The 13,878-nt window shown below is 45.6% G+C and overlaps 2 protein-coding genes across 3 annotated transcripts; both read left to right on the plus strand.

The window, feature by feature from the left end:
* Positions 1-211: 211 nt before the first annotated feature.
* On the plus strand, positions 212-13,396 carry LOC139423645 (E3 ubiquitin-protein ligase TRIM35-like). Of its 2 annotated transcripts, XM_071175240.1 has the most exons (9): positions 212-543; positions 9,540-9,635; positions 9,793-10,029; positions 10,128-10,150; positions 10,532-10,650; positions 10,748-10,932; positions 12,144-12,329; positions 12,572-13,121; positions 13,158-13,396. In XM_071175240.1, exons 1-9 carry the CDS (start codon positions 289-291, stop codon positions 13,169-13,171), a joined length of 1,665 nt encoding a protein of 554 aa, XP_071031341.1. In that variant the 5' UTR covers positions 212-288; the 3' UTR covers positions 13,172-13,396. The 2 variants fall into 2 exon arrangements, with proteins under 2 accessions (XP_071031341.1, XP_071031340.1); XM_071175239.1 differs by having other exon boundaries at positions 12,572-13,170.
* LOC139423646 (zinc finger protein 180-like) lies at positions 3,032-6,325 on the plus strand. Its single transcript, XM_071175241.1, has 2 exons — positions 3,032-3,577; positions 4,309-6,325. Exons 1-2 carry the CDS (start codon positions 3,277-3,279, stop codon positions 5,202-5,204), a joined length of 1,197 nt encoding a protein of 398 aa, XP_071031342.1. The 5' UTR covers positions 3,032-3,276; the 3' UTR covers positions 5,205-6,325.
* Positions 13,397-13,878: the final 482 nt, after the last annotated feature.

The raw sequence follows: 13,878 nt of genomic DNA on the forward strand, positions 1-13,878 counted from the left end.
CTCCCTCCCGCTCTCTCTCACAGCTGTCTCCCTCTTTCACTCTCTCTCTCTCTCTCACAGCTGTCTCCCTCTTTCACTCTCTCTCTCTCTCTCTCTCTCTCTCTCTCCCTCTCTCTCTCTATATATATATATATATATATATATATATATACTGTATATATCTGTATATATATATCTCTCTCTCCCTCTCTTTCCCTCCCTCCCTCTCCCTCTCCCTCTCTCTTTCTCTCCTCCCCTTTCTGTTCCTCTCTTTCTACCTTCTTGCACTCTTGCTCAGAAAAATAATCCATGGAGGCTCTCAGACTAGAAGCTCGAGCATTAGGGTGCCTCTCAGGGGGTTCCACCCCGCTCAAGGCCCTTCTCCCTGGGGCAGAGGGCCTCGTCCTTCCCCCTGGAGATCCAGCGCTGTGCCGGGAGCATGGAGAGACGTTTACCTTGTTCTGTGTGGATGACCTGGAGCCAGTGTGCAGTCAGTGTGGACTGACTGAGACCCACGAGGGGCACAGAGTCTACCCCATAACGGAGGCTGTACCTGACTGTAAGGTAAGAGACGGACGGACGGACGGACAGATGGACAGACAGACAGACAGACAGACAGACAGACAGACAGACATGTCTACAAGCTACCTACACCTCTACTTTATCTAACTTTGCATTTAAATATCTGTTCATCGAGTATCTGCCATTTAGCCGATACTTTTATTTGATGTGGCGTACCTGTGCAGTTACATAAGATAGTGTGTGTGGTTTGCACTGATTGTTTTGCAATCCACTCTGTTGTTGTTGCCATGCCACATACATACAGATGTAGCATCGTAATTTGACCAGTATTGTCACAGCAAAATAATACTGCAGCAACAGGATTTGAACGTTCAGTCCGTAATGTTGCTTGATCGGTGGTTAGGCTATTAGCTGTCTAATATGAGGCTACATGAAGTGTGATACTGTTCATTTAACCGTGAGTCACTGCAGGGGTTCAGTGAATCGATGTAAATCACGAAGCTCACGTGTATTTAATGTGGTGCAGGAAAATTCTCAGCAACAGAAGAGTTATGACATTAAGATCCTACATCTGTACGTGTTTGGCTCATGAGGTGTTATTTCGGTTCCATCTGTACGTGTTTGGCTCATGAGGTGTTATTTCGGTTCCATTTGTACGTGTTTGGCTCCTGAGGTGTTATTTCGGTTCCATTTGTACGTGTTTGGCTCATGAGGTGTTATTTCGGTTCCATTTGTACGTGTTTGGCTCATGAGGTGTTATTTCGGTTCCATTTGTACGTGTTTGGCTCATGAGGTGTTATTTCGGTTCCATTTGTACGTGTTTGGCTCATGAGGTGTTATTTCGGTTCCATTTGTACGTGTTTGGCTCATGAGGTGTTATTTCGGTTCCATTTGTACGTGTTTGGCTCATGAAGTGTTATTTTGGGTCCATTTGTACGTGTTTGGCTCATGAAGTGTTATTTCGGTTCCATTTGTACGTGTTAGGCTCATGAAGTGTTATTTCGGTTCCATTTGTACGTGTTTGGCTCATGAAGTGTTATTTCGGTTCCAGTCTCCATGTGCTTTGACACTTAATGACGCGTAGAGTAACATGACCTAGTCTATGAGGCCACACACACACACACACACACACACACACACACACACACACACACACAAAAGCAGGGGTGGACTGGCCAGCTGGCATTTCAGGCAAATGACAGATGGGCTTGTCCACTTTTAGCCCAGTGGGCTGGTGTCACTTGTTTCTTTTTTAGCAATGTTATTACCTGGGTAATAATGGGGGATTCACATAAAAGGCCACAAGGAAAAAAATGGGCCAGTGTGGGGGCCCTTTAAAATGGGCCAGTTTGGGGGCCCTTTAAAATGGGCTGGTGTGGGGGCCCTTTAAAATGGGCTAGTGTGGGGGCCCTTTAAAATGGGCTAGTGTGGGGGCCCTTTAAAATGGGCCAGTGTGGGGGCCCTTAAAATGGGCCAGTGTGGGGGCCCTTTAAAATGGGCCAGTGTGGGGGCCCTTAAAATGGGCCAGTGTGTGGGCCCTTTAAAATGGGCCAGTGTGGGGGCCCTTTAAAATGGGCCAGTCTGGGGGCCCTTAAAATGGGCCAGTGTGGGGGCCCTATAAAATGGGCCAGTGCGGGGGCCTATTTTGGGATGTGTTGGAACAGTCCCAAAACGTTTTGCAGGTCATCAATCAAGTTGTCAAGAACTTTCAAAATGTGTGAAGCAAAACACATCACACTGTGACACTTTCTGTATGTTGAAAGTTCTATATCTCCAGGAGATAGTTTTTTTTGCAATTCGATCACTTTACAACATCATCAAAAGTTGAAACAATTTCCAAACAGTGATATTCAAATACAATGATGTTCCTGGTGACCTGGGAAGCGTGAACATACCCTCCCTCTGACTAGAAACTCGTTTCAGGTTTTGAAAATCACAGTTTTTCTTCCTTTTAATCCCACCCTGTGATGTCACATAGAAGCATCGGTTCGGGGGACTTTTCTTCTTCCTTCTTTAAATCACAGATCACGGAGAATATCATTCACGATTGACAGTGATGACGCCATGTTCTGAAAGTAGCTGGGCCTAATTTGGTGTTTGAGGGTGTACAAATACAAACATTTCTTCAAGTCAATCAAATCAAATCAAATGCATTTATATAGCCCTTCGTACATCAGCTGATATCTCAACGTGCTGTACAGAAACCCAGGCTAAAACCCCAAACAGCAAGCAATGCAGGTGTAGAAGCACGGTGGCTAGGAAAAGCTACTTAGAAAGTCAATGAGTGTAAGAAATGATGACACCATTTATTAATATTTTTTTGTGCACTGGCAACTAAATAAAGCTGTCAATAAACCACTGTTTAAGGAGCGTACTAAGTAGAACATAATTATATGAAGTCTCCAATCTTCATTTTATTTTTTTAAAGGCCGACAGGATTTCATTTCTCCCGGTCTCTGGCCCACACCCCAGTACAGTAGGTGGCGGTAATGCATCATTACCCCTTGACTGCCAGCCGCAGATAAACCCCCCGAAGAAGTAGAAGAAGCTCGTCAGCCACCTTCTTAGCTTGCTAGCCAATATAGCCGGAACATTGCAGCTCTTTAGACGGTTTCGGTGAATGGGAAGTTGCTGTGTTTAAAGCACACGTCTGACGTATCTACTAGTTACCCCGTTTAATTTCATATTTACGTTGTTAGTCATCTCGCTAGCTGGTTAAGTTAGCACTAGGCTAGTTGTTTATGCTAACTAACTAGCTAGCTAACATCCCCGACCATGAGCTCACTAAACAACTCCCCCACTGCCAAAGGACAGGAGGTCTGCTGGACGGAGAAAGAGGGTCTGTGGCTTAATATTGTCGTGAAAGAAGAGGAGGAAGAGGAGGACGTCACAGTGAAAGGAGATACAGGAGCGCTCAGAGAGGAAGAGGAGGACGTCACAGTGAAAGGAGATACAGGAGCGCTCAGAGAGGAAGAGGAGGATGAGGCGGATGTCGTTTTTGGAGTGAAGGAGCAGGGGGAGGTTACTGTCACATTGGAAAATGAGGAGGGAAAAACTGGAGATCTGATGAACACCGGTAAGTAACTAGTGGGGTGATAATAATGAACTAAAGGAGTCTGTAATGTTCTGTAATGATCAATACATTTTCTATACATAACACTTCGATAACACTGAATTCTGTTTTAATGTCTGGAATCCGTGATTCCGTTCTGCACATTTGATTGGGTCTCACAGGTGGCAAGGTTTATACAATTCCCCTCTGTTACAAACCAAATGTTAGGCAAGAAGCATGGGGTACAAATGGAGGTTAGTTTATGAATTGCCAGGCTGGGCTGTGGGACAGTGGATGCGTAGGGAGGATTCAAATGGAACTATTGAAGAGATGCAACGAGGCCCTTCATCTACTTCCCTAGAGGCAGATGAACTGGTGAATACCATTTTATGTCTCTGTGTCAAGTATGAAGGAAGCTACAGGTAGTTTCTGCTAGAATGCTAGCAGATACTATAGACTTTCAGTGATTATGCTAACGCTAGTTAGCAATTGCGCTACGGCTAGTTAGCCACTGCCGTCAAACTGCACGCATAGACATACACATGGTATCCATGAGTTCATCTGACTCTGGGGAAGTAGATATTGTGAAAATTCCAAAATATCCCTTTAACAGCTATCAACCAATCAGCATCCAGGATCCAAATGTACCGTTTGGGATCGAGGGATCGAGTCTAGATTAAACCTCATAGGAAGACAGTTTAATCATGTGGAGGTTTTATTTCTGTTTAACCAAATACTCTGTTTGTCTTTGGCAGGAGAGAGGCCAGCCTTTCCCTCTGACAGCGGGAAGAGTCCCTCAGGGGAACCAGACCCAGAGACACCCAAACCAGTGAGACCACACCACTGCTCCCACTGTGGAAAGAGTTTTACCTGGTTATCAAAGCTGAAAGAGCACGAGAGAACACACACTGGAGAAAAGCCTTACCAATGTGCCATTTGTGGAAAGACTTTTACCCAGTTAGGGGGCTTTCAATATCATGAGCGGACACACAGAGAAAAAAATACCTACCACTGCTCTCAGAATGGAACGACATTTACCCAGTTAGGGAACCTGAAAAAGAACGACAGAATTCTCACACAGGGAGAGAAGACAAACCACTGCTCCCAGTGCGGAAAGAGTTTTAAATGGTTATCCAAGCTGAAAGAGCACGAGAGGACCCACACAGGAGAAAAGCCTTTCCAATGCTCCCATTGCGAAAAGAAATTTAACCAGTCATCGCATCTGAAAGAGCATGAGAGAATACACACAGGAGAGAAGTCTTTCCAATGTTCCCAGTGTGGAAAGGGTTTTACCTGGTTATGGAATCTGAAAACACACGAGAGGACACACACGGGAGAAAAGCCGTACCAATGCTCCCTGTGTGGAAAGACATTTACCCAGTTAGGGGGCTTTAAATATCACGAGAGAACACACACAGAAAAAAAGAGCTACCACTGCTCTCAGTGTGAAAAGACATTTACCCGGTTAGGGAACCTAAAAAAGCATGAGACAATACACACACAGGAGGAGACAATACACACACAGGAGGAGACAATACACACACAGGAGGAGACAATACACACACAGGAGGAGACAATACACACACAGGAGGAGACCATACACACACAGGAGGAGAAGGCTCCCAGTGCGGAGAGACTTTTAGTCAGTTAGGGAACCTGAAAGAGCATGAAATAACACATAAAGGATAGAAACCAGGGGCGAAGTCGCCACCTGGTAATTCTGGCAAATGCCAGATGGGCTGGACCATTTTTTAGTTGGGTGGTCAAAATTGACACACATGTATTTTTTTTAAATATATTAAAATACAAAAATGAAAAAGGGGACATGGCCTGCAGCCTATGGACCTGTTAATATATATTTTTGTGCAATTTCTCAGTTACACTATTGAGCCTTTGGCTGGTCAGTGCAGTAGAACCTTCACTGGGCAACGGCCGGCCCCCCTACCAAGTTGGGCTGGCCAATTTTCCCATTCAAAGTCAAACGCGGCATCAGCATAGAGACGTTCTCCGACTGTCATCAGCTAGACAGCCAATATAGACTGTCATCAGTAACGGGGCCAATATAGACTGTCATCAGTAACGGGGCCAATATAGACTGTCATCAGTTAGACAGCCAATATAGACTGTCATCTGTTAGACAGCCAATATAGACTGTCATCACTAAGACAGCCAATATAGACTGGCATCAGTAAGACAGCCAATATAAACTGTCATCAGTAAGACAGCCAATATAGACTGTCATCAGTTAGACAGCCAATATAGACTGTCAACAGTTAGACAGCCAATATAGACTGTCATCAGTTAGACAGCCAATATAGACTGTCATCAGTTAGACAGCCAATATAGACTGTCATCAGTTAGACAGCCAATATAGACTGTCATCAGTTAGACAGCCAATATAGACTGTCATCAGTTAGACAGCCAATATAGACTGTCATCAGTTAGACAGCCAATATAGACTGTCATCAGTTAGACAGCCAATATAGACTGTCATCAGTAAGACAGCCAATATAGAATACTACAAACTTCTCTGTCTGTTGTAACTAAGGATATTGCAGTACCAGAAGGATACAACCTCCTCTGTCTGTAAGGATATTGCAGTATTGTATTGGGGCAAAATAATCTGCGTTTTAACCACACGTTTACATTTGTGATGATGTAATCTTTATAGTTATGCTGCCACATCTTAGCCTGACATGCTGAAAAAGAACACTACTATTTTGACTGCTTGTAATGATGCTGAAAACAGAACATTAAATGACTATTTAGACTGCCTGTCTGTGTCTTGCTTGTATGAAAAATGCTGCCCGAGCGCTTGGAGGTGTCCGCATGGTCCTAAAGCACACAGTCAACGTCTTTTGTATCACATTCCAATGATAAAACTGGGGGGGGGGGGGGGGGGGGAATGCAATTTTTGAATGTGAGGGACATCCCCCCCTCCCCCCTCCCCGTCCCTAGTGGAAGTTGCGGCTCTGGCTGCATGTAACTCCCCACATGAGTTTTGCATTGGGTAAAAACAATCTGCGTAACCTAGGCAACAACTGTTATTTTGCTTCTCAATGATCATGCAAGTGAAGTACCACACCGTTTGATGGACGGCACATTTATTTAAATTCTCCAGTTCCGCCTCTGGGCAGCCACTCCATAGCCGGAAAGCAGAGCTTAACGGTGGCGAGTTCGTTTTGCATGGCCCCGGTGCCCTGGATGGGTGGAGTTTGTACATTTTAGAACAGTCCTTAAGCGAAATCTCCACCCACCGGGGCCCTGGGGTTCTACTAAACTAACAAATGGGATGGTGTTAAGATGGTCATACCATGGATCATTTAGCTATTTGATTTAGAGTTTTAGGACCCCGGTAGTTATATAAAAATATATATATATTTACAATTATATTCTGATAGAATATTGAGTATGTCCTTTACTACTATATAGAAATGCATTGAATAACAAACACATTCATAAATGGACCCCTTGACTTTTTACAAATGTTACGTTACAGCCTTCTTCTAAAATGTATTAAATAAATACAAATTCTCAGCAATCGACACACAATGCCCCATAATGGAAATGCGAAAACAGGTTTTTCGAAATGTTTGCAACTGTATAAAAAATATATACCTTATTTCCATAAGTATTGAGACTGGAAATTGAGGCACCTAAAGACTCAGACCATGAGACACAATATTCACTGGTCAGACGAAACCAAGATTGAACTCTTTGGCCTGAATGTCAAGTGTCACGTCTGGAGGAAACCTGGCACCACCCCTACGGTGAAGCATGGAGGTGGCAGCATCATGCTGTGGGGATGTTTTTCCAGGGACTGGGACTCGTCAGGATGTTTTTCCAGGGACTGGGACTTGTCAGGATGTTTTTCCAGGGACTGGGACTCGTCAGGATGTTTTTCCAGGGACAGGGACTGGGACTCGTCAGGATGTGTTTCCAGCGGCAGGGACTGGGACTCGTCAGGATGTTTTTCCAGGGACAGGGACTGGGACTCGTCAGGATGTGTTTCCAGGGACTGGGACTCGTCAGGATGTGTTTCCAGGGACTGGGACTCGTCAGGATGTGTTTCCAGGGACTGGGACTCGTCAGGATGTGTTTCCAGGGACTGGGACTCGTCAGGATGTGTTTCCAGGGACTGGGACTCGTCAGGATGTGTTTCCAGGGACTGGGACTCGTCAGGATGTGTTTCCAGGGACTGGGACTTGTCAGGATGTGTTTCCAGGGACTGAGACTCGTCAGGATGTGTTTCCAGGGACTGGGACTCGTCAGGATGTTTAGGAAAAGATGACAGTGGAAAGTACAGAGAGATTCTTGATGAAAACCTGCTCTAGAGCGCTCAGGACCTCAGACTGCGGCGAAGGTTCACCTTCCAACAGGACAACGACACCAGGCAGACAGCCAAGGCAATGCAGGAGTGGCTTCGGGACAAGTCTGAATGTCCTTGAGTGGCCCAGTCAGAGCCCAGACTTGAACCAGATCGAACATCTCTGGAGAGACCTGATGATAGCTGTGCAGCAACGCTCCCCATCCAACCTGACTGAGCTTGAGATGATCTGCAGAGAAAAATGGGAACAACTTCCAAAATACAGGTGTGCCAAGCTTGTAACGTCATAACCAAGAAGACTCAAGGTTGTAATCGCTGCCAAAGGAGCTTCAACAAAGTACTGAGTAAAGGGTCTGAATACTTATGTAAATGTGATATTTCAGTTTTTTGATTTTTAATAAATTAGTAAACATTTCTAAAAACCTGTTTCTGCTTTGTCTTTATGGGGTATTGTGTATAGATTGATGAGGGGAAAAATATATTTTATCAATTTTGGAATGAGGCTGTAACGTAACAAAATGTGGAAAAAGTCAAGGGATCTGAATACTTTCCGAATGCACTGTATCTAGGATATAGAAGATCAGAAGCTCAGAAGACAAAAAAAAGTTGGAGACAAATATTTAATAACCCCTTTAGTTGTTGGCACAAAACACCCATACATTATTTAAATCAGTTACCTTCAGACGAGTCCCATGACAGCCTCCACTGATCTCCAGTTGTGTTTTTTGTATTAGTTTTAAACATGAGCTGGTTAAAAAAGACAAGGACCATGTCTCGCCAGTCACTGATACAGAAATGGTTGAGAAGCGCTGTACTGTACTGCCAATATCGGCTATGGCCCGTCAAGTGACCGGGTGAAATCAGTGAGAGGGGCGCCCCATGGTCAAATGGAACAGTCATCTGCCTCTGCCTCTGTCATTTTGTGAACAATCCAGCATGGGCCAATGGCTGTATAAAGAATGGACAAAACCATCGATCACGTGACTCCATTCATTCCAATAGGACGAGTCAATAGCGCATGACACGCTCAGTTTGAGCTACTCCAGGAATTGACTTTGCAAGCTAGCTCAGTGCTGCCCCCTCTGAGTAACTGAAGTTGAAGGCCGACCGGGGTACTGCAGGTTGCCAGTACGATTTTACAAAAGTCGGACATACATCTGGTGTATTAGAAGCAATTATTGGTACTATGATTGTATTCAATTTAAAAACCAGAATTGGGCTTGGGGGTCTGCTAACAACGCCTGCAGTACCGCTGTCGGCCTTGACTTTCCGTGGCTTCAATGAGAGGGAATCGTTTTCCCCTGAGTATGCTGCGTCGTTTAAGAAACATACAAACATCTCTTTTCCACAAAATATATGTTGACGTTTTTTTTAAACTATTTTGCATTGGGGAGGTAGATAAAGTGTTTATCATAGTCAATCACTTTTGTATTTAAAAAAAATGTTTGTTTACTTGGAATAGGGACAAACACATTGACACATCGAACAACAATCGTCCGATGCATTTGCACTGAAGTATTGCTAGCAAATGTTCAACACCAGTCCCTATGGGCTTTTATGGAAACAAAAATAAAGATTGAAAAAAAAGTATATGAAAAATAAAGTATACATCTGTTGTATTGTGATACGCTGGTTGTCATTCTTCCCACTGCCCACCAGGGGGAGCTGAACTCTTCACTGGGGAAGCTGCTCGGGAAGAGCAGGAGGTTTGAGAAGGTTACACGGATCTTTGAACACGCCTCCCAACACAACCAGGTACGACTTGCATTGTCTGTCTGTCAATGAATCAATCACAATTAAACAATCAATGTATTTATGAAGCCCCTTTTACATTGGTTGTCACAAATCAGCTGTCACATCTGTGCACCCTCCCTCCCTGCCTCCCCACTCCGTTCCTCCCTCCCTCCCCCAGAGCCATGCCCAGCAGACAGAGAGACAGATAAAGGAGGAGTTTGAGAAGCTGCACCAGTTCCTGAGAGAGGAGGAGGAGGCCAGGCTAGCCAGGCTGAGGGAGGAAGAGGAGGAGAGGAATAGAGTGATGAAGGAAAAGAGAGAGAGAGTGGGAAAAGAGATGAAGCTGCTGGCTAAAACCATCCGAGAGATCGAGGAAGAAATGAAGGAAGACAGGGATGACATCACCTTTCTGCAGGTGTGTTTGCGTGTGTGCGTGCGTGTGTGCGTGCGTGTGTGCGTGATGGCATACTGTGCATTGGCATAAATGTGATAAGACATTGCTTTGTTTTCCAGAATTACCAGGAGACAGTAAAGAGGTATGCACTCTCTCTCTCTCTCTCTCTCTCTGTCTCTCTCCCCTGTCTCTCTCCCTCTGTCTCTCTCTCCTGTCTCTCTCCTGTCTCTCTCCCTCTGTCTCTCTCTCCCTCTGTCTCTCTCTCTCTGTCTCTCTCTCCCTCTGTCTCTCTCTCCCTCTGTTTCTCTCCCCCTCTCTCTCCCTCTCTCCCTCTCTCTCTCTCTCTCTCTCTCTCTCTCTGTCTCTCTCTCCCTCTGACTCTCTCTCTCTTCCTCTTTCTCTGCCTCTGTCTCTCTCTCCCTGTTTCTCTCTCTCTGTTTCTCTCTCTCTCGCTCTGTGCTTCTCTTTTTGGCACAAATCACACACAGAGCCCTGTAACAGAATAGAGTATGTGTGTTTGTAGGACGTGGCAGAGTCATGGGGAGCCAGAGGAGGTGTGTGGTCCTCTGATAGACGTATCTAAACACCTGACCAACCTCCGTTACTCCGTCTGGAACGACATGCTGCACATAACCCCTTACAGTGAGTCTGGGAGGAGGGACGGAGTGGTGTGTCCCCTATCTCCCCCTCTCACTTTCCCTCCCCCTGCCCCCCTCTTCCCCCAACCCCTCCCTTTCAGCTCCAGTAACCCTGGACCCGACCACATCCTGCCCATCTCTGGTCCTCTCCCCTGGGCTAACCTCTGTCCAGCTGGGAAAGGAGAGGATCCAGATCCAGCCTGCTAACCCGGAGAGATTTGACCCGATCGACTGCGCTCTGGGCTGGGAAGGATTCAGTGCCGGCACCCACTGCTGGACCGTGGAGGTGGGGCTCTCACTGACTGAGGATGGGTTTCAAATGGCACACTGTTCACTATTTGGTGCTTTTGAACAGGGCCCATAAACACACACTGATGGAGGTTCTTGGTGTTTTTGACCAGGGCCCATAAACACACACTGATGGAGGTTCTTGGTGCTTTTGACCAGGGCCCATAAACACACACTGATGGAGGTTCTTGGTGCTTTTGACCAGGGCCCATAAACACACACTGATGGAGGTTCTTGGTGCTTTTGACCAGGGCCCATACACACACACTGATGGAGGTTCTTGGTGTTTTTGACCAGGGCCCATAAACACACACTCATGGAGGTTCTTGGTGTTTTTGACCAGGGCCCATAAACACACACTGATGGAGGTTCTTGGTGCCTTTGACCAGGGCCCATAAACACACACTGATGGAGGTTCTTGGTGTTTTTGACCAGGGCCCATAAACACACACTGATGGAGGTTCTTGGTGTTTTTGACCAGGGCCCATAAACACACACCGATGGAGGATCTTGGTGTTTTTGACCAGGGCCCATAAACACACACTGATGGAGGTTCTTGGTGTTTTTGACCAGGGCCCATAAACACACACTGATGGAGGTTCTTGGTGTTTTTGACCAGGGCCCATAAACACACACTGATGGAGGTTCTTGGTGTTTTTGACCAGGGCCCATAAACACACACTGATGGAGGTTCTTGGTGTTTTTGACCAGGGCCCATAAACACACACTGATGGAGGATCTTGGTGTTTTTGACCAGGGCCCATAAACACACACTGATGGAGGTTCTTGGTGTTTTTGACCAGGGCCCATACACACACACTGATGGAGGTTCTTGGTGTTTTTGACCAGGGCCCATAAACACACACTGATGGAGGTTCTTGGTGTTTTTGACCAGGGCCCATAAACACACACTGATGGAGGTTCTTGGTGTTTTTGACCAGGGCCCATAAACACACACTGATGGAGGATCTTGGTGTTTTTGACCAGGGCCCATAAACACACACTGATGGAGGTTCTTGGTGTTTTTGACCAGGGCCCATAAACACACACTGATGGAGGTTCTTGGTGTTTTTGACCAGGGCCCATAAACACACACTGATCTTTATTGATGGTTTTGGAATGTTCAGGAATGTTACTTTGTCGGTACAATTCAAAATATCATTTTAAGTATACAAGAGTATAATGATAACAAATATATCCTGCTTCAAGGTTGGAGAGAGCAGCAACTGGACAGTTGGTGTGGCTAGCCAATCGGTGCGTAGGAGGGAGGAGTTTGAGGCGTGTCCGGAGGAGGGGCTATGGACCCTCAGCCTACGGAATGGGACGTACCGTGCCATGACCACACCCTGTACCACCCTCCCTCTGGACTGGTCCCGCCCCTTTCACAGGATCAAGGTGGGGCAATAGTTAGATAAGAGGGTGTACTTGAGAGAGGGGGAGGCACACCCACAAGTATTAGAATAGAATCAAATAGATTCAGTTAATTAACTGTTGACCCTGTGTGTCTAACTTAGTCTTCTGTTTCTGTAGTTTTACCCTGTAAGACAGAGTGCCAACAACAGATTTCCTTTTTTCTTCATTTATAATTTGTTACAGATAAACCATCCTCATAAAATGAAGTTTTATGTTATCTTTAGGTGTTTCTGGACTGGGAGGAGGGTCAGGTGGAATTCTGGGATGCGATGAGGGACAAACTCCTGTTCACCTTCACGCACCGCTTCACAGAGACGCTGTATCCGTACTTCGAGAGCAGCTGTTCTAAGTGCTGGCTAGTGGTGTTACCCCAGAGAGTGTGTGTGGAGGTAGAGCTAGACCCTATCCCTGGGGATGACGATGGAGACCAGATCCCACACGACGGATCATCCAATGAGGGAGAAGATACCGAGACTAGATCCACTGACGACAGCAAGCTGACAGAAACCGGATCCCCTGTCGGATCCCAGATCCCAATGACCGGATCTCCCAAGATCTCAACCACTGACCAGAACCAAGAGACAAGATCCCCTGACAAAACGTCAAACACCGGATCCGCTCAAAGGATGGGCCGGATCCCAAAGACTAAATCCACTGGAAACGGAAAGATCCCACAGACTGGATCCGCTGTTCAGAAGCAGATCAAAAACACCAGATCCAATGGAAGCTACCACATCACGAAGGATAGGCCGCTAGTCCAGGTCAGGAGGACAGGATCCACTGAGTGATCCACTGAGAGATCCACTGAGAGATCCACTGAGTGATCCACTGAGAGATCCACAAGCAACAACACAGAGATCAAGTTGCCCTGCAGGTCAGCCCAGATCACCCAACACAGACTAGATCTCCTACCTCCACAGACTAGATCCCCTACCTCCGTTGACTAGATCTCCTACCTCCACAGACTAGATCCCCTACCTCCGTTGACTAGATCCCCTACCTCCGTTGACTAGATCCCCTACCTCCACAGACTAGATCTCCTACCTCCACAGACTAGATCTCGTATCTAGATCTCATAGATGCTGTCATTGACTAGATCACCTAACACACTATATTTGAGATCTCTTACAAGCATTTCTGTGTAATGTTGTAATACACAGTGTATCATAGTGGAGGTAATGTAATACACATTGTATTATAATAGAGGTAATGCTGTAATACACAGTGTATTGTAGTGGAGGTAATGTTGTAATATACAGTGTATTATAGTGGAGGTAATGTTGTGATACACAGTGTATTATAGTGGAGGTAATGTTGTAATACACAGTGTATTATAGTGGAGATAATGTTGAAATACACAGTGTATTATAGTGGAGGTAATGTTGTAACACACCGTGTATTATAGTAGAGGTAATGTTGTAATACACAGTGTATTATAGTGGATGTAATGTTGTAATACACAGTGTATTATAGTAGAGGTAATGTTGTAATACACAGTGTATCATAGTGGAGGTAATGTTGTAATACACAG

Source organism: Oncorhynchus clarkii, chromosome 13, assembly GCF_045791955.1.
Source record: "Oncorhynchus clarkii lewisi isolate Uvic-CL-2024 chromosome 13, UVic_Ocla_1.0, whole genome shotgun sequence".
Classification (NCBI taxonomy): domain Eukaryota; kingdom Metazoa; phylum Chordata; class Actinopteri; order Salmoniformes; family Salmonidae; genus Oncorhynchus; species Oncorhynchus clarkii.

Excerpts from the sequence above, each read along its gene's own strand:
- LOC139423645 (XM_071175240.1), top strand. The coding sequence starts at position 289 with ATGGAGGCTCTCAGACTAGAAGCTCGAGCATTAGGGTGCCTCTCAGGG. Across the intron at positions 9,636-9,792 it reads ACGCCTCCCAACACAACCAG|AGCCATGCCCAGCAGACAGA; the intron begins GTACGACTTGCA and ends TCCCTCCCCCAG. Across the intron at positions 10,151-10,531 it reads TACCAGGAGACAGTAAAGAG|GACGTGGCAGAGTCATGGGG; the intron begins GTATGCACTCTC and ends GTGTGTTTGTAG.
- LOC139423646 (XM_071175241.1), top strand. The coding sequence starts at position 3,277 with ATGAGCTCACTAAACAACTCCCCCACTGCCAAAGGACAGGAGGTCTGC. Across the intron at positions 3,578-4,308 it reads TGGAGATCTGATGAACACCG|GAGAGAGGCCAGCCTTTCCC; the intron begins GTAAGTAACTAG and ends TGTCTTTGGCAG.